This window comes from Lithobates pipiens, unplaced genomic scaffold, assembly GCF_037356315.1.
Source record: "Lithobates pipiens isolate NorthernLeopardFrog02 unplaced genomic scaffold, aLitPip1_a1.2 Scaffold_23, whole genome shotgun sequence".
Lineage (NCBI taxonomy): Eukaryota > Metazoa > Chordata > Amphibia > Anura > Ranidae > Lithobates > Lithobates pipiens.
The window spans coordinates 248,164,888-248,185,565 of NW_027507785.1; the positions used below are offsets into that span (position 1 = coordinate 248,164,888).

A 20,678-nucleotide genomic window follows, 5' to 3' on the forward strand; every position below is an offset into this window, starting at 1 on the left:
TGCTTGTTTTAGATAATTGTGTCCTCCATTCGGTTTATTTGACCTTGGGGACTCATTCCTTATTTGTCCACTCGTGGAGGGTAATATATGTGACACTGCGGCGTGGTTAGTTAAAGGTGCAGTAGTCTCCATTCGTACAGGTCTCTCAGGTGTTGAATAAGCTGAAATGGGATCTAAACGTCCCAATTGGCTCTGCCATCTGAAGACCTGCTCATTTTTAAAATCACCCATATCTCTAGTATATTTTTTACTCTTCCTAGTTTGGACTTCCTTATCTTTTTTGATTAGGTCTTTATTTAGCTGTGTAGTCAGCGTAAGAAACTCCGCAGACTCTTTGTGTATCTCCAAATCGCTTTTAATCTGTTCAATATTACGTTCTACTATTTTAATTTTCCTCTGTTTTCTTTTTATTAAAAAATGTAATAGTTCTATTCCCTTTTCATTAAAGAAACTGAACCATTCATCTAATGACTCTTGGTCCATCAGGCCATCATTTGGTGGGACATCCCACCTCAACCGTCTTGGAACTAAACCATCTTTCAGGTATTGTTCAAAGGTGGTGATGTCCCATCATAGGCTCACCCTTTTTTCCATGTTATATCTGAGTTTTTTTATAAGATGTTCTACATTGTTATTCTTATTACATGGAGGTATTTAATGCCACTAATATAGAGAGCAAAAATAAGAATAACAATGTAGAACATCTTATAAAAAAACTCAGATATAACATGGAAAAAAGGGTGAGCCTATGGTGGGACATCACCACCTTTGAACAATACCTGAAAGATGGTTTAGTTCCAAGACGGTTGAGGTGGGATGTCCCACCAAATGATGGCCTGATGGACCAAGAGTCATTAGATGAATGGTTCAGTTTCTTTAATGAAAAGGGAATAGAACTATTACATTTTTTAATAAAAAGAAAACAGAGGAAAATTAAAATAGTAGAACGTAATATTGAACAGATTAAAAGCGATTTGGAGATACACAAAGAGTCTGCGGAGTTTCTTACGCTGACTACACAGCTAAATAAAGACCTAATCAAAAAAGATAAGGAAGTCCAAACTAGGAAGAGTAAAAAAAAATATATACTAGAGATATGGGTGATTTTAAAAATGAGCAGGTCTTCAGATGGCAGAGCCAATTGGGACGTTTAGATCCCATTTCAGCTTATTCAACACCTGAGAGACCTGTACGAATGGAGACTACTGCACCTTTAACTAACCACGCCGCAGTGTCACATATATTACCCTCCACGAGTGGACAAATAAGGAATGAGTCCCCAAGGTCAAATAAACCGAATGGAGGACACAATTATCTAAAACAAGCAACACCACAATACCCAGATAGAAGGCCCTCACAAAATTCACATACACCGAAAAAGGGCTGGAAAAAACCACACTGGAAGAAAACGCATAATAAGAAGGGGAACCATGGGGATTATCGGCAACATCCCCCATATGAACAACCACGTGGCCCCCATTATCCTCCGTATGCAAGGAATCCTGCTCCGTATCATGAGTATAATCGTAGAGAAAGAGAGGACTGGGGACCACCGCAAAATTACCAACGCCCATACGACCAGTATTCAGTCCCTATTTATAATCAGTACACACCACTTAGAGACTACCGAGAAGATGAAAGGGATGAACAGTATTACCAGACCTATTATCCTGACCCTTATGAAAATAGAGCTTTTTTAGGAAGAGGCCAGGATCATCATCCTCCAAGGGGGAGAGATGTACAGAGAGAAAGAGAACAAAGTCCAAAAAGAAGAGAGGCAGAAGAGCGGGAGCGCGACAACAAGCGAAAAAGAGAATAAAAGGAGAGGGAGTGTTTAACCTGAGTGGCATCCCTCTTACTACAGAAGAAACAGCCGTACTGGATAAAGGTCTGAAGTTTGCCCCCAAAAAGAATTTAGACAAATTCCAGACATACGTAAATATCCAGAAATACATAAGAGGTTTGAACATGAAGAAATATTTTATGAATAACCCCAGGAGCACTCACATTCCCGTGCCCAATGGCATTATACATAGCACTTTACGCAACAAATCAGTTTTTAATCCTCAAATTAACAATAATAAATTTGTTGACGTTTTTAAAAAAATTGTTACGGAAGATTTAAGAAATTTAGATACTAAAAAACAAAGTGAACCGAATTACATGAAATGTGGAATTAAGCGCCTAAAGGAGCGCAAAGATATAGTGGTCCGCCCAGCGGACAAAGGAGGGGGTATTGTGATATTGTCCAAGACCCAATATAACGATAATATGAGTAAATTATTAAATGATAAGGAAACCTATCGATTATTACCAAAAAATCCGGTCTTCAGAGGAAGAAAAGAATTGGAATTGATAGTACATTTAGGTTTAAAGAAATCGATCCTAAACAAAAAAGAAGCTCAATTCCTTATACCAGAGTCAGTAAGGACGCCTATTATTTATTATCTTCCAAAAATCCATAAGGACAAAACCAACCCACCTCCGAGGCCGATAGTAAACGGTATAGATTCACTCTCTTCAAGGATAGGATCCTATATAGATAATTTCTTACAGCCGACAGTGCAGAAAACAAAAGCTTATCTGCGAGATACCAAACATATTTTACAGATTCTGGAAGAGCTTACATTCGAAGGGCCGTTTATCCTCGCAACAGCCGACGTTACCTCATTATATACCATTATACCTCATCATGAGGCGTGTGAGGCCGTCAAGTGGGGTTTGAGGGAGTACTCTCAACTAGTTTGTTCACAAAGGAAATTTTTAGTCAAGTGTCTCGATTTTTGTTTAAAAAACAATTACTTCTGGTTTAACCGTTCTTTTTACCACCAAACAACGGGTGTGGCAATGGGGGCCAAATTTGCTCCTAGCGTTGCTGGATTATTCATGGCTAAGTGGGAGGATGAAGCCGTTTTTTTAGACGCTCCCAAAGAATTAATATTGTACAGGCGATATATTGACGATATCATAATTCTGTGGAAAGGATGTCGGACTAGCCTTAACCAGTTCCAACAGAGATTGAATGTGAATGACAAGAACATCACATTAACATGGAATACCGATGACAAGGAGATTGTCTTTCTGGATCTGGTAATCATACAAGAAGATGGAAAATTGAATACTAAAACACATTTCAAGAGCGTAGATAAAAATAGTTACCTCCCACTAACTAGTTGCCATCATCAAAACTGGCTCTTTAATATTCCTAAGGGTCAATTTATGCGACTGCGGAGAAACTGCAGCAAAAAGGAAACCTTTCTCGAGCAAGCAAGCTCAATAGGAGACAGATTTCACGAGAAAGGATATGGTATGAATCTAATCCAAGAAAAAATAGTTGAAGTAGAAAGAATGGATCGTCGAGACCTCCTTAAGGATAAAGATATACAGCCGAACGGAATAGTCAATAATAAGTTTAAAGAAGGAGCCTTAGTTCTCGACTATAACAATCAATATAAAAGTGTTGAAAAAATAATTAAAAGACACTGGCACATTCTTTTGAATGATAAAGATTTCCATGAGGTATTACCACCTAAACCTATATTCATCTATAGACGTGCCCCCAGTCTTAGAGATACTCTAGTAAAAAGCATACCCGACCCCCCCGTGAACAACTTCACGTTTTTCACGGGGAAAGGATTCTACCCCTGTAAAAGGTGCGTTGCGTGTGTACGTGCCAGTACACCGAATAAAGTCTTCCAATTTCAATCCACTAGCACTGGCAATACACACAAAATTAAAGATTTTATTTGCTGTAACACAGTAGGAGCTGTCTATGTCCTTGAGTGTAGTTGCGGCCTACAATATGTGGGCCGCACTAAAAGACCTTTAAAGACCAGACTCAAGGAGCATATACAGAACATCCAGAAGGGATACGATAAACATAACGTTTCCAAACACTTTGCCATCCACCATAACAGAGACCCCAAACATTTAAAATTTTGGGGTATTGTCCCCTACGCTAAACATTGGAGAGGGGGACATAAAGTGAGGACTCTAAGTCAAATTGAGTCTAAGTGGATTTTTTCTTTAGACACTTTCACCCCCAGGGGATTAAACGTTGAATTTGATTTAAACTGCTTTATTAGCGATTTTTAATTTTGGTAGATGTTTTTTAGTATCTATTATTTATTGTGAACTGACCATACTAGGCTTTTTCCACATTTCGGTAATTGTTTGTTTTATTGTGAACAACGTAACATTTTATCTGCTATTTTGTGTAATGTATACGTCATTTCTGGGTCCTGCCCCTTATACTGTGGTTTGAAATATTTTAATGATATTTTAAACATAACCGTTTTTTTATAACCTTTTTAAGATATTTTTAAACGTTTTATTATACCATTTGACATTTGTTTCTCTCCCCCTTTATGGTCTGCCCTGTTCGATTTTTAGTTTATTTTATTTCCATTTTTTATCCTTGGTGCAGGATATTTTATGGTTATCAATTTTAAGATTATTTTTTATGGCCGTTTTTTATTTACCTATTATTCCATTTGTATTTGTAGAGACTAGTTCACCGAGTGCCATATTACTGGCTCATTATAAGGATATGCTTATCTATCTGCCTCTTTGCAATTTAGGCTACAACAATATGGCCATCGGCAGTTTATCCAGTTCTATACATCTACATAATATTCCCCAGCTGAATTTTAGTCTAGCTTTTGTGAAACTACTTTCTAATAAATGATTTTTACAGTATTGCGGTTCAGACATAATAGTATCTGTTTCGGGTTGACGGCCATATAGTTTTACAGACATATATTGTCTTTTCCCCCTGCTCCGCCGTCTTTTTTCGTCCTTTTTTGTCTTTATGCAAGTGTCTGACATGCTGTACACAGCATTTGCGGTGTGAGCTCGACCAAGTGAGGAGTATACCCACCCTGATTGGTCCGTCCCCTTATGCAATTTCCCTGTTTCCCTTAGCATGATACATGATAGGGTGAGGCGAACGTTGTCTTGACACGCCCACCCGCTCCTATTTGTCCGCCCATATACACATCAGCCCTGATACTCATTAACACCATATGAACTATGGGCGGAAGTTCTCCGCCCAGAGCTCTTAAAAATCACTTCCTGTCACCATCTTGCTATCCCAGTTGAAGTCCTATTGTTGACGTAACGCGTAGGAGCCGGAAGTGACGTTTACATCCGGGCTAGTTGCTCGGCGGTCTGCTGTGCTTTATATGTCCATCCCCCTGTGAGTAGATATTTTTATCTTTAATAAAATTGTCTTTGAAAATACTACACTATGGCGGTATCTCTCGGTTTATCCTTTTGAGCCTGGTGACCATACACAAGGAAACTGGATATATTTGTGTCATCTCCAAGACTCCATTGCACAGCCATCACCTGGATCATCCTCTGTTTCCTGATTGCCCTGTGTGTCTGTTTCGCTGCCTAATCCCGCAGCAGGGAGGTAATTACCTAGTGATAGCACAACCACTGGCACGGATCACCACCAGAGGATCGTTTCACGTTTGGCACTTTGCACTTTAATCCGATTGATGCTTTTCTGTGCTGCGATTTTTTAATCTTTAGTGGCATGTTTATATTGTATGCTATTTGGGACACTTTAGTTTGATGCACTGACACGATTGTGCTTCACATATATGGTTTACATCATATTGCATTTTATTTTATTTTTTTACTGCTGTGATTCACTGATTTGTTTCGAGTATTATATGCACAGGTTTTATGCACTCTTTTTGTACGCAGTTTTATGCGTGCCACCCCACCCTTCCAAATAAGGGCTCTGAAATGTGAGTCAATGCGCCGGAACCAATACTGCGGTATCCACACCGGGGCGTTGTGCAGGATATACAGCAGCTGTGGGCCCAAATCATCTTAGTGAGGTTTACGCTCCCAGTCACCGACAGCAGCAACCTGCACCAACTAGCTTACTTTTGTTGAAATTTGCGCAATAGTGGTTTAAGATTCAGCGTGATATAGTCGCCCGGATCTCCCGTCACCACTATGCCCAAATATTTGAAAGTGGTAACTACAAGTATGTGTGAAAGATCCGCCGCCAATGACCCTGATAAGGCGTCTAATGGCAAGAGAGCGTACTTGTGCCAATTAATGGCGAAGCCAGATAACTGACCAAATTGGTCAATCAGTGCCATGACCGCTCTCAGGGAACCCACGGTGTCACCTAAGTACAGCAGTATGTCATCCGTGTATAGTGAAATCTTTTCTTCCTGACATCCGCGCCGCAAACCAACTATGTTAGGTGACTCACTCTAGCTGCCAGAGGTTCCAACGCAAGGGCAAACAGCAGGGGTGACAGAGGGCACCCCTGCCGCGTGCCCCTAAACAACGGAAATGCCTCAGAGAGGATGTCGTTAATCTTCACTCTGGCCGTAGGGGCCTTGTACAGCAGCTGCACCCAAGAGATGAATGTATCTCCCAGCCCAAAGCGCCGCAGCACCTCCCACAAACACTTCCATTCCACGCTGTCAAATGCCTTGGCAGTGTCAAGGGAGAAAACAGCTCTATTGTTGGGGTTGTCAACTGGAATTTGTGTATTAAGAAACAGTCGTCGGATATTCAATGATGTGGATCTAGTTGGGATAAAGCCAGATTGGTCTGGATGCACCAGGTCCACCACCACCCCCGACAATCTAGTAGCCAGTACCCTAGCCAAAATCTGACACATCTGCATTGAGAAGTCTGCATTGAGAAGTGATATGCATTGAATCTGCATTGAGAAGTGATATGGGTCGATATGAGTCGGGCTGCAGAGGGTCTTTATCAGGCTTCAGGATGACCACAATGATAGCCTCATTCATGGAGGCGGGTAATGCGCCCCCATGGAGGGCATCATTCAGGGTGGCCAACAGAGTGGAAAGGAGAACATCTCCATATTTCCCATATATTTCAGTGGGTAGGCCATCCGCACCTGGCGACTTGTTATTCGCCAGCTGCGCCACTGCCAGGGAAAGTTCCTCTAGAGTTATTGGCACGTTAAGTGCGGCCCGGGCCTGCTGCGACAAGTACGGAAGGGAGCACTGGTCCAAAAATTGGTCCAGTTCCTCCTTTGTGGGGTGGACCTTAGAGGCGTATAAGTCCCTGAAAAAGTCAGAAAATACCTCAGGAACGCAACTTTGATCTGTAATGGTGTCTCCTACTGTATTCCGTATACATTCAATGTGTGTGTCGTCCTGTTGGGCTCTAGCAATCATTGCAAGCAAATGACCAGTATTTTCCCCTTCGTTAAAATATTTTTGTTGGAGGAAGAAACGTTTGTTCTCCGCGGCTGATACAGAGACCTGTCTATAGAGTACCTGTGCCTCCTGCCATTTACGCTCAGGCAGGGCAAGGATCAGAAATATATATTTCTTCCGCCTTGGCTGCCTCCTGCATCACCAAGTTCTCCCATTTTTTGGTATTTGTTTTAATGAGGGTGATTTGCCTAATTATCAGTCCTCTCAGATGGGCCTTCAAGGCATCCCATACCACCATAGATGTTGCCGAGCCCTGATTAATCTCCAGGAACTCCCAAAGGGCCCCCGGAGACGGATCAGGCTCTGGGAAGAGAGCAAGCCAAAACGGGCTCACCTTCCACAACTTGCACTTGGAACTAGGGATAGCGTTGACACATGCAGACATGAGAGAGTGGTCTGAAATGTTGCGTGGGGTATACACCACCGAGGTGGTAAGAGAGTGCACCAGGTCATTACCCAAACATAGATCAATTCTAGCATTTATAGGATACTAACAGGAATAGCATTGAACCGTAGGGTTAAGGTCCCTCCATACATCTCGCAAACCAATCTCCAATAGAAACCTAGCAAAGGGGGTGGGGGGTTACCACCGGTCCCAGCTTTAAATTTGTCTATATGTTTGTCCACAACATTATTATAATCTCCCAGCGCCCATACAGGTAAGTTAGGGTGCAATGCTAGGAATCTTGCCAGGCAGGTCAGGCTTTCAAACGAGAAGGGTGGAGGGACATAAATGTTAGCAATAATACAGTTTAAGCCTGCCAGTTTACAAAGCAAAAAGATGTATCTGCCCCGATCATCAATCAGGGATTGGTACAGACGTGACCCCCCTGGAGTAGGCTGTGTGGGTGGAGTGAAACTGAGTGGGGAACCCACGACTTTTAAGTGCAGAAATAGTAGCAGGCTGAAGGTGGGTTTCCTGCAAGCATACCACTGAGAGTTTATACCTTTTTATGGTGGAGAAAAAAGCCACTCTCTTCACTCCATCCCCTAGCTCCCTCACATTCCACGACACTAGAGTAGTTTCAGTAGCCATTGGTTGGCAGACTTATATGCAACTGTCTGGTGGTAATATAAATACAGGCATACAGTAGACATCACCTCCTCCCCCCAGCCATTACAAACACAAAAGAGGTATACCCATTCCAAGGATTGGGGAATATTGGAGCAGTGACCTATAAAGCCCCATACACACTATCAGATTGTCTGCTGATTTTTTCCATCAGATTTACCAAAACCATATAATATGAGGTCAAACCTTAGGGGTTTCAATGTGTATGCAGTCAGGCAGGCCCTTGTACTACATGGTTTTGGTAAACCTGAAGGAAAAAATCAGCAGACAATCTGATAGTGTGTATGGGGCTTTAGCCATGGATCATCATAGAGGTCAGCAGCATGCAAGAGAGCAAAAGTGGAATCCCATCTTTCACTAACCAGAAAGACAGGTTCTGGCATAACAGCAAAAAACAAAAAAAATACTGAAAAACTGAAAAAAGGGAGGGGGAAAACAAAATGGATTGCATCCTGACAAAAATGCAGGAGTACAGTTCTCAACGGTTTGTCCTCACAGGACTGATATAGGGGGGGCCCCAGTGTCTCAGTTCAGCTGATCCAAAGAGACTCGCAGATCCAAGTCATCTGTGGAGTGTAGAAAAAGCACAAATGTTATATAACTTTCCGCCTTATAGAAGAAGAAATGGAAAGGTGATCAAATTTCCTCTTTCCTGCCACCAGGAAGAGCATGGCAGCCAGAACAGCACACACAAAAAAATAAGGGAGGGATAGGAAGAAGGGGCCACGGGAGAGACCAATACAAGGAAGTTAAGTAGAGTGTAGTCAACCCCTGGAGGCCGCAGCTTTCTGAAGTGTGTGTTCTGCTCGATCCAACCAGTGTGACGCATTATCAGGGTTGTCAAAGAATTGCGTTTCCCCATTCACTGCAACTCTGAGCTTGGCCGGGTACAACATGGCGTATGCGACGTCATATTTTCGGAGTCGCTTTTTAACTTCTGTGAACTTGGCTCGCTTATGCTGCAATTCTGCGGAGAAATCCGGATAAAATGATATGCAGGCATTATCAATTTTCATAAGGTCCCCTTTGGTTCTGGCCTGGGTCAGGGCAGCATCACGGTCTTTATAGTTCATCATTTTAAACAAAAACGGCCGCGGAGGCTCCCCGGGCTTATGCGGCCTGGGTGGAACTCGATGGGCCCTCTCCACCGTAAACATGGGAGAGAAGGCATCCTTACCGAAAGTGGCAAGCAGCCAGTTCTCTATAAATGCTACCGGGTTCTTTCCCTCTGCCCTCTCGGGTATGCCCACTGCGTCTTTGCCTGTTCTCCATGTCTTCCAAACGGGCAGAGTGACACGTAATAACTGATTGCATATGGCGCATGTCCCTCTGTAATGGTGCCACATCATCCTCAACATTGCTTACTCTGTCTTCTAGGGCAGCCGTGCAGTCCCGCAGCTTCTGCATATCCTGTCTGACTAGAGTCAGTTCCAGTTGAACCCCCTTTATTTCTGTGGTTAAAGTGGTAATGGACACGTTGCAAGAGGTAACTGCGGTGTAAATGTCCCTGAGGGTGGGCTCCGGTGCCTGTGCCTCCTGGTCTGGTGTGGCTACGCCATTACTGACAGGGCCTGGGTTACTTACTGCGTCCCATGCAGCTGTGTCTGCGGTGTCCTCAGGCCAGCCATTCTCCAGAGCCTCCGGGTCATTGCCGTGCCCATCGGGATCCAGGAGAGTGGATGGGAACTTAGAGGGGGTGTTTTTCCCCATAGCTCCGCTGAACATCCTCATGGCTGCTTCTTTGGCTGACCGCTGTGACCGGGCGCCATCTTGCCCGCCATGCTCTGCTGCCTGCATGAGGTCCTTACTGCCTCTGTGGGACATGTCCGTGAACCGGAGCGTGGCAGGGAGAGCTCCGCTGGATCGAGGACCGTGCGGAGAGTATTCCGGTGTGCAGTGGTGCCAGAGCTAGTGTATCAGGATGCGACAATCAGGATAATAGTGCGGAGTCTCGGCAGAGCTCTCACTCCACGCTGCCTACTCCATCCGCCGCAAGCCACACACCCCCCCCCCCCCCCCGCAGGGCCGTCTTTAATATTGACTGGACCCTGGGCAAAACTTTTCTTGGGCACCCCCCATGCAGTTTTGCTCTCCACCTGCCTTGAGACATACAATAATTAGCATCTAGACTCAAAATCAGTTTACTAAATCAGATCAGGCATCTATTGCGATTGGTTGCCAGAGGTTACAGTGTATCATTACCGCTCACTGACTGGTTGCTAGAGGTTACAGCACACATTACGGCTCACTGATTAGTTGCTAGAGGTTACAGCACATGATTTCTGCTTGTTGATTGGTTGTTAGAGATTACTGTGGATATGACCTCAGGGGGCATAATATACATATCAATGCCGCTGGCCTCCGCTATTAACATATGAATGCCACCGCTATTTACATATGAATTCCGGTAATTTACATGTGAACACAGGGTCTGCAGGTGAGTCATCTGACACAACAATATGGCAGCATTTGTAGCAGCACTTCACAATGAGATATTATGATGCAGCACAGAACTAAAACCTCAAGGGACGAGAGAATTTAAACCAGGATAGTTGGCAAGTATGAGGCAGCTGCATTTGGCCCCACAACAATGACAGGGCCCAGGGCAGCTGCCCCTTTTGCCCTGCCTTAAAATGGCCCTGTCTAAATGGAAGACAGTGCTGGACTTTATGGGATGATAAGTATGAGTTTCCCAAAATCAGCAGCTATATTACATGTAACTGCTGACTTTAAATTTTTCCTTTGCCAGGTGACATTCCTCTTTAATGTCTTTCCACTTAAGCAATGAAAAAGCTGAAGGGACACCATTATTGGCTTGTGCTTAAAGTAGTTCTAAAGCCTTAAGGTTCTCCACCTTAATACATTGTATGCATTAAGGTGAAAAACCTTCTGTGTGACAACCCCCCTGCACCACCCCCCCCCCCCCCCCACTGGCTCCTACAGCTGTTAATCAAATGCTGTGCCGAGTGAGTGGGTGGTAAGGCCTGAGCCGCCGGATTTGTGTCAATAGATGCAGACAGGGAGACTCGGGAGCGAGCACGCTCCAGGCTCCTTCTCTTTGACAAGTGTCTCCATGGAAAGCCGGATTCCATCGGGGCACCTGCCAAAGAGCCTGGAGCTCCAGCAGGGAACCCCACAAGAGGAGGATGCAAAAAAAATCATTGCACAAAGCAGGCAAGTATAACATGTTTGTTATTTTAATGATAAAAAAAAAATCAAGCTTTAATATCACTTTATAGCCTTAATCCAACCCTGTTTACCAGAATTGTGATGTATGTATAGGTTTCAAAGATTTTTTTTAAATTCTTATTCCCAAAATTTCCTACCTAGTTTGGAAGTGATGAGCTGGAGGAGCAATGGACGTCTTGTCACAATACCGGAGCCACGTGGGAGGAAATCCCTAGAAAACAACATAATATGAACTCCATATTTAAAAACAAAGTAATGATCAAGTGATATATAGATTAAGTACAGACCTGTAAATGTGGGGATTTGTATTGCATTATAAACAGGTTAGATGAGGTACTAAGTTGTAAAATAATTTAAAAAGCTGACACTTAACATGAACCTCTGCTCAAATTATGCACACTAAAGTATTTACTTGTTCCAAACAATCACTAAAACCATATTAAAACAGGCCCCCATTTACCTCTGTAGTCATAGTCACTGTGAAAACATTCATCTTTAAAGTTTACAATAGTGGTACGGAAATTTCTGTCCTAATTCTTGCTACTCCTGAGGGCAGTTTACAGTCTATGGTCTCTGACTACCAGAGGATCTGTGAGTGTTTTATGTTATTAGATTGATGTCTTTTTTTTTTTTCAAAAATGGCTGCCCCCATGTACACATATAATTACAAACTATTCTCAGAAAAATCTATCTAAACCTGTGTTCACACTGAATGCGGTGCGACGCAGTACAATTTTCATGCAGTTTGGAGTAAAAATTTGCTGTGCAATTTGTGCTTGACAGCTACGATTGTAATGCGTTTATAATAGTCTTGTGCAGCTTAAAATTACACCACACTAAACACGCACAGGACCACTGCATAAATGTGAACAGCCTTCATAGAAAACAATGTTATTTCATTTGACATGCAAACCTATGGTTCTGGAACGCATCTGAACCACTTCAGATTAGCATTAGTGTGAATCAGGGCTCAAAGAAAAAAGACACATTGGGGGTTATTTACTAAAGGAAAATCCATTTTGCACTGAAAGTGCACTTGGAAGTAAAGTCGCTGTAAATCCGACGGGGACATGCAAGGAAAAATAAAAACAGCATTTTAGCTTGCACATGATTGGATGATAAAATCAGCAGAGCTTCCACTCATTTCAGATCTACGTAAAAGTTATAGCGTCTACAAAATAGGGGATAGTTTTATTGCATTTTTATGAATCTTTTTTTTTTTCTACTAGTAGTGGCGGCGATCTGAGATTTTTATCATGACACCGACATTATGGCGGACAGATCGGACACTTTTGGCGCTATTTTGGGACCATTCACATTTATGCAGCGATAAGTGCGATTAAAAATGCATTGATTACTGTGTAAATGTGACTGTCAGTGAAGGAGTTAAGCAGGAGGGGGCGCTGCAGGGGTTAAGTGTGTCCTAGGGAGTGATTCTAACTGTGGAGGGGGGTGGGCTAGCAGTGACACATCACTGATCACCGCTAGGCAAAACATGGAAATGCTTGTTTACATTAGCATCTCCCCGTTCTTCCACTGCGTGAGACGATCGTGGCCGCCACGCAAGCCCCGCAAAATCACGTAATATAACGTGATTTCGCGCAGTGGAGCCAACCTGCCACAGCAGCTGGTCCGTGATTGGTTAAAGTGGCTCTAAAGGCAGAAGGTTCTTTATCTTAAAAGAGAAGTATGGACTTCTTTTTTTTTACAGATTCGTGCTGCATTTGTCCCCTTTATCCACCCCCCGCTTTAACTGAAACGCTGGGCTGTGGAGGGGGCGGGAGCGTATGGATCAGGCTCTCAGCGGTTCGCTCAGCCAGGTGCCGGTCCAGGCATGTGGGCGGTTCTCAACTTCATTGTGGCGATCTTGCCCAATGCTTCAGCACGCTGTCTGCTGAAAACTGGTCACAGAGTGCAGAGCGAACTAGACTCCTGTGATCCACAGGAGAAGTACAGCCAAAGCTTATTTTCCTTTAATGCATTCTATGCATTAGGATAAAAAACCTTCTGTGCGCAGCAGCCCCCCAGCTACCTAATACTTACCTGAGCCCATCTCGATCCAGTGATGTTGCACAAGAGCCTTGGCTGTGCAGAACTCTCCCTCCTCATTGGCTGAGACAGAAGTGGACTACACTGGCTGTCAATCAAAGTCAGTGAGCCAATGATAAAGGGTATGGGATTGAAGCACAGCTCTGTGTCTGAATGGACACACAGAGCAGTGGTTCAGCTTGAGTGCCCCCATAGCAAGCTGCTTGCTGTGAGGGCATTCAGCAGAAGGGAGGGGCCAAGAGCACCGAAGAGGACCCGAGAAGAGGAGGATCTGGGCTGCTCTGTGCAAACCCCCTGCACAGAGCAGGCAACTATAACATGTTTGTTTTTTAACCACTTGCCGACTAGTCACCGCAGTTACTGCGCAAATCGCCGTAGCTGTACGACGGTCAGCTTAATAGCTATAGCAGGCATGTGTGCGTGTGCCCACTGGGAATTGCCTGAGCCAATGTGTATGGATGGTGGACGCGATGTCTACAGGCCAACCGCGATCATTCCACAGAGAGCCAGAGCAGGGATCTGTCAATGTAAACAAACTGATCTTCGTTCTGACAAGGGGGTGTCTGTTCCTAGTGATCAGGAACAGGGATCTCTCTGTACTCCCAGTCAGTCCCCTCCCCCAACAGTTAGAAACACCTCCCTAGGGAACAATTAACCCCTTGATTGCCCCCTAGTGTTAACCCCTTTCCCTGCCAGTGTCATTTATACAGTAATCAGTGGCTATTTTTAGCTCTGATCGCTGTAATAATGTCACTGTTCCCAAAAATCACTGGTCCCAAAAAAGTGTCAAAAGTGTCCAATCTGTTTGCCTCAATGTCACAGCCCCTAAAAATCGCAGATCGCTACCATTACTAGTAAAAAAAACCAATAATAATAAAAATTCCATAAAACTATCCCCTATTTTGTAGACCCTATAACGTTTGCGCAAAACAATCAATATGTGCTTATTGTGATTTTCTTTTTAGATATCTATTATAGCAAAAAGTAAAAAAAAAAAAAAAATTCTAAATTGTCAGACTTTTTTGTTTATAGCGCAAAAATTAAAAACCGCAGAGGGGATCAAATACTACCAAAAGAAAGCTCTATTTTTGGGAAAAAAAGTACATAAATGTTGTTGGGTACAACATCGCACAACCGTTCAATTGTCAGTTAAAGCGGAAGTCCACCCTAAAGTGGAGCTTCCGCTCATTGGAACCCTCCCCCCCTCCGGCGCCACAATTGGCACCTTTCAGGGGGGAGGGGGGTGCAGTTACCTGTACAGTACAGGTATCTGCACCCACTTCCGGCATAGATATCTGCAGAATCTATGCCCCTTTCCGAAGGTCCCCCGCTGTCTGCTGGGAAACACACAGATCCCAGAGACAGCGGGGACCATCCTTATTGCGCATCACGACTCGCACATGCGCAGTAGGAAACCGGGAAATGAAGCCGCAAGGCTCCACTTCCTGATTCCCATACCCAAGATGGCGGGGGCAGGACCCGAGAGACGATCGAGAGATCGGCTTCGGGTGCCGACATCTCGGGCGCGCTGGGCGGGTAATTGTCATTATTTTAAAAGTCAGCAGCTGCACTATTTGTAGCTGCTGGCTTTAAAAAAAAAAAAAACGGCGGACTTCCACTTTAAAGGGATGCAGTGCCGTATCGAAAAAAATGGCCTGGTCATTAAGGAAGGTACATCCTTCCGGGGCTGAAGTGGTTAAACAAAAAAACAAGACTTTTATATCCCTTTAACAGCAATGATGGGTACAGTCTGAAATTAACAATAGATCGGGATCATTTAACAACAGCAAATCCATTCACGCTTAGAATAGAATTGTGTTGCATAAATAAACCTCAATGAGAAAAATAAATTCATGAAACTCATTTGCTTGTGAACTGCAAGTCCGTGACATCAACGATGACCAACGAATGAATGCTACTATTGATGCAAAAATAGGAGAATCCGACTATTTTGTAGAGATAATCAAGCCATTCAGAAGAAAGAGTAATTCTACCAGAAAAGACAAATTCATGGCTAGATTTCTTGGTTGAGAACCAGCTCACGATGATGCAGAAGTGGCAATGTGAATGTCTCGCAAAACATGCAACTAAACCATTGACTACGGGAAATCAGCTTACTGTTCAATGCACTTCTATAGAGAAAATAATCATTTCCTTAGTCATCAGTTCCAATGAAGCAAAAGCAGATCAGTATGACCATCAAACAATTTAGTGACAAACTAAATGTAAAAAAAACATAATGTGTCATACACAGAGGACTATACAATGAAACATGTTATGCATATAAAATCATTATTCTTGATTTACATCTGACTTTCTCAGCCAGGGATGCAGAAACCCCTTTTTATACTTCTGTTTATTAAGATATTATATACAAAACCATGAGGGTATATTTCTGAAGCTGGCCATACACTGATCGAAAATCATTATGTTCCGTCAATCGTCTCATCAACTTTTGTTGAAGGAACGCATTGGAAAATTTTCCTAAATGAGCAGCTGCAGGTAGTTCAGCTGTAGTTACTAATCGGTTTATTCTGACGGGTTATGACATCTCTGTATTCTGACACCTTATGACTAAGCCTCGGGGGACGGGCGAAATGCGTCAAAGTGTCGCTTGTGGAGCAGTGTAAGGCTGAGGTCATCTTAAACATTTTAACAATACAGACTTAACTGGGAGAGAGGCAATTTCTTGAGTACCTTGAGGACAATACATATCTCCCTTCTTTACTTAGAACGGCACTACAAGTACAACCAGGTCACGCTGACTGCCGTCAGTATACAATGTCTCGGCTGGGGGATTCCTCCATCCACTTTATTTGCACAGATGGAGGAATCAGTGGATGGCTGAATGAAAAAAGACTTAAAGAGGAAGTAAACCCTGATGGGTTTACTTCCTCTTTGTTTCCCTGAAAAGGTAACGCATAATGGGCTACTATGCATTCGCATAGTAGCCCATTATGTGTCACTTACCTGATGCAGGAGCCAGCAATGTCACCACTGTCCCCTCTTCCACGGAGCGGCCATCTTCTTTCCGGGTATCGTGGCTCCGGCGCTGTGATTGGCCGGAGCCGCAATGACGTTACTCCCACGCATGCATACGGGAGCCACCACTAACAGCATATCGCCTTTAGCAGCAGCATGCTCAGTGCGCCTGCACACGGCTGTCTACGGCGCATGCGCCGTAGGCAGTGGTGCCTGTCTTTTTGCAAATATCTCCTAAACCGTGTAGGAGTGTATTATAAATCGGTGTATGTATCTCACTGCGAACACATGGATTATGTTTTTTACTTTATTTATTTCACTTTATCATTATTAATTGGCAGTGGTGGCTGGTGCTCAAATTTTTTTGGGGGGGGCAGGGGGGTGCAAACAAACTTATAAATGATAAATATAAATTATAAATATTCTGAAAAAAAAACATCAATTGCAGCCACTGTACCATCAAACATAGCCACTGTGCCATCAAACACAGCCATTGTACCAATAAAATGCTGCCAGCGTGCCTATCAAATGCTGCCAGTGTGCCCATTAATTTCTGACAGTGTGCCCATCAAATTCTGCCAGTGTGCCCATCAAATGCTGCCAGTGTGCCCATCAATTGCAGCGAGTGTGCCCATTAAATGCTGCTAGTGTGCTCATTAAATGCTGCCACTGTGCCATTGAAAGCCGCCAGTGTAACTTGCCCACCTGCTCGCCCGTCTGTCCGGCACTTACCCTGTCTCAGTGGGGCAGCGGGTGACGGCGACAAACGGGGTCCTTCAAGCCACCATCTCCTTCTGTCCTCATCTCCCGACTCCCGTCCTCTCCTCCTGACAGGCGTCCAATAGTGGCGCCTGTTGTTTCAGTCAATAAGGTGACAGGTAACAGACCCGAGCACCTGATTGACAGAATATTAATTCGCTTTACTAACACAGCTTGTGAACTGCTGTCTAATGTTCTCTAGGGAAGACTTCTCATCACTTCAAGATGGAAAGCAATTGGCAATCTTTCAAAACAGGCAAAGAAAAAAATGACATTTTAGTAGAGAAAGGGGTTAGAAGTTCTGGCAGTCTGTATCATCCAGTCCTGGTGACAAATGCACCCTGAACCATTTAACAGGGGTCACAAGTGAAAAATATCACTAATTGATCACAGACAGAGATGTTGACATTTCCTCACTCAAAAGAAATCAAAATTCAGGTATTTTCTCTCCCCTGTGGAGGTAAACTTTCTGCTAATTGCCCAGAACATGTCAGGTGCCTGGTCCCCCTCTGTGTTCTCTGATCCCATTGCCCAATTCTAAGTAACTGCGGACATAGGAAGAAACCACTGCATGCAGCAGGGGACCATTCATCTGACACAACCAGAAATTCAGTTCTTTAAGGACATTTCCACATCGATCCACTGCAAAGATGTGGCAAAAACGCGTATGCATTTTTGCCGCAATTTTGCAGCATTCTTACCGTGCTTGCGGTGCAGTTATTCAAGGACAGGTGACTCTAAAATCACACCCAAAACACATTGCAGGCACGTTTGTGACCGCATTTTTGCCACAGTTCCCATTGCTTTCAATGGGAAGGTGCATTTTTTTAGCTCCCCAAACATGCTCCAAAGATGCTGCAGGCAGGTTTTTTTTTTCACGCCCAAGTGTGAGCTTTTCAGGTGCTTTTTTTCAATGCAAAAGTGCTTGAAAAACTCCTCAGTGTGATAGGGGCCTTAACAGAGTGAAGTTCGGCTGGGTGGGCAGCAGGACAGGTAAGACTTCTACTCTTCGCAGTAAGGCAAGTTTAAAATGTTTTTTCTTTTCTTTTTAATTGCTTTCTTAAAAGAGAAGTATGGGATTTTTTTCCCCCAATAATACTTACCAAGGTGGATGCAGCATCCAAAGTTGCATCTGTCCCCCGCCAGCTCTAACACTGAGTGATTCGTGGTGTTAGATTGCTCGGTTCTCACAGCTCCCTATGCTGAGAGCTGGTGACTGCCAGTCACCGATCTCTGTTCTCCCAAACCCCCCCCCACCCACTGGACAGCTGGGCCATGGAGGAGCTGGAGTTGCCAGCTCAGGCTATCAGCGGCTTGCTGAGAGGCAGAGCCGGGTGTCGGTCCAGGCATGTAGGCAGATCCCGATTTCAGTGTCATGATCTTGTCCGAGCCTTGACTGGCTCTGTGACGTCAGCTGACAGTCCACGGTCTGCTGAAAGTGGGTCACTGGAGAGCAGAACGAACTGCACTCCTGTGATCCAGAGGAGAAGTACAGCCAGACAAGCTTTTCAATTGAATTTTCAATTGCCATAACAGTAAGGACTGAAAACTGGAACTGAAGGCAAAACATTTTTTTTAATTTTGGATAAAGGAGGGGTTATAATCCCTGTCTTTTTTTGTCATCTGCGCCCCATGTTCCAAAGCCACAACAGGAATTAAAAGAAACCAGAACTAGTGCCCCCATTGAAAGATTTCCCCTCTATTCCTGTTCTGGTGACAATTCCAAATTTCAGATTTTCTTTTTCACTTTTGGTGAACCAAACCCCCCCCACTTTGGGGCAGTAAACAGCAGACCACTTGCCCATTCCCCCCGGTGGGTGGTACTCACGTGGGTTCTTGTCAGCTATGCAGAGATGACGGATGCAGAGCCGATGATGGGGTCATTTTCCAGATCTCCGTACAGCCCCCCCCCCCGGTACCGGCCAATATAATCGCTTCTCCTCTCGGCCAATCGCGCTCTGACTGCTTCCTGATTGGCCGGGATTACAAGTAGAAAGACAATATTGAACATTAGTGCTCTGCTCCCCGAGCCCACCCTTTTTTTGGAGCCAATTATATATATATTATTATAATCATGTGCTTCAAAAAAAAATTGGAATCCATGAGTCTGGCGCCCCGCATGTAGATTAGGGGCAATAATGAAAGGAAAGCCGGATGGCTGCACACCAAACTGAGATCCAAAAGCACACGAATTGTGCATTGATAAAGCACAATTCATGTGCGAAACATGTAAGCCGTTCCTCCCTTGCTTGTACATGTGGTGCTCCCCATGTTCTTCATGCTTTTATGCGAATAAAGGCATTTCGATGTCAGTTTGGTGTGCAGCCATCTGGAATATCCTTTCATTGTTGCTTTAGTTGCGACTGGGCGAGCACCCAGCAGTGAGGAGATCATGCTGTTGGAGCCGGCTCACCTGTGACCAGCATGGACCTTTTTTTTTGAATGTAGATTAGGGGGCTAGAAACATTGGATGGGGGGCTGCACCCCTGCACCCCATATGGAGTGGCCACCACTGCTAACAGGTGCTTTGATCCCTCTCCAGTCTCCACTCTATCCAAAACTATAAAGAAAGTTTTGCCTTCTGTTATGCTTGAAGCATCAGCCATGGAAGATGACTGTAAATTAAATACTTTGCACTCTGCTGAACTTCAGAAGTTCAGAACTTCAAAAAGCTAAAAACTGATACCTTGTTAAGAGGCAAGCTACAGAGGATCTCCAAATTCTACACCATCCTTCTACACCATCCAGCATGAATGTCTTCTATAGAAATGGATGTACATGGCTGTGTACATCACATGTAAGTGTTTAGGATCACAATAGCCCCCTTAATCCCATCCATTCACCTGCCCACGAGGTTTTCCAGCCACACCCCCTACACCCCTATAACCCCGCCCTCTCACCTGCCCACGAAGTTCTCCAGCACGGAGCTCTTCCCGGCGCTCTGCCCGCCCACCACAGCAATCTGCGGAAGATCCAGGTGGCAGCTCTGCCCGATGGCACTGAAGGCGTCCTGCAGCCGGTTCACCAGCGGGATCAGTTCCTGCATCTCCCGGTTACCCATCACAGGGAGTTTCTGGTCGGTCATAGAGAGCCGCTTATCCTTCCCGGTACAGAGAGAGCACAGAGCTGTATATTGTCGGAGGTTCGGAGCACGCAGCCTGTCCCTCCGCTCTGCCTACAGCCAGTGATCCGCTCTGACCGCTGTCTCTGGTGCTGGAGGGGAAGACAGGCGGAGCATGCGCACTGAGCTCTCCTCTATACACAGAAGTCACTCTGCAAGAAGCTGCATATACTATATGATTCTATATCTGACTGCAGGAGGTATAACCACTACTCTATAAAATGTAAAAAAAAATAAAAAAAAATTCAATATATGAAACTTAACAAAAATACAACCGCGAAAC

At 44.2% G+C, this 20,678-nt stretch overlaps 1 protein-coding gene across 1 annotated transcript in view; it reads right to left on the bottom strand.

The window, feature by feature from the left end:
- The window catches only part of DNM3 (dynamin 3), a 514,556-nt gene extending 494,144 nt beyond the window's left edge, over nucleotides 1-20,412 (bottom strand). Inside the window, exons 1-2 of the mRNA XM_077453003.1 lie at nucleotides 20,175-20,412; nucleotides 11,622-11,695 (exon numbers count right to left, since the gene is read on the bottom strand). Coding sequence (XP_077309129.1) covers nucleotides 11,622-11,695; nucleotides 20,175-20,359 — 259 coding nt within the window. The 5' untranslated portion in view covers nucleotides 20,360-20,412. The remainder of the gene's footprint in view (nucleotides 1-11,621; nucleotides 11,696-20,174) is intronic.
- Nucleotides 20,413-20,678: the final 266 nt, after the last annotated feature.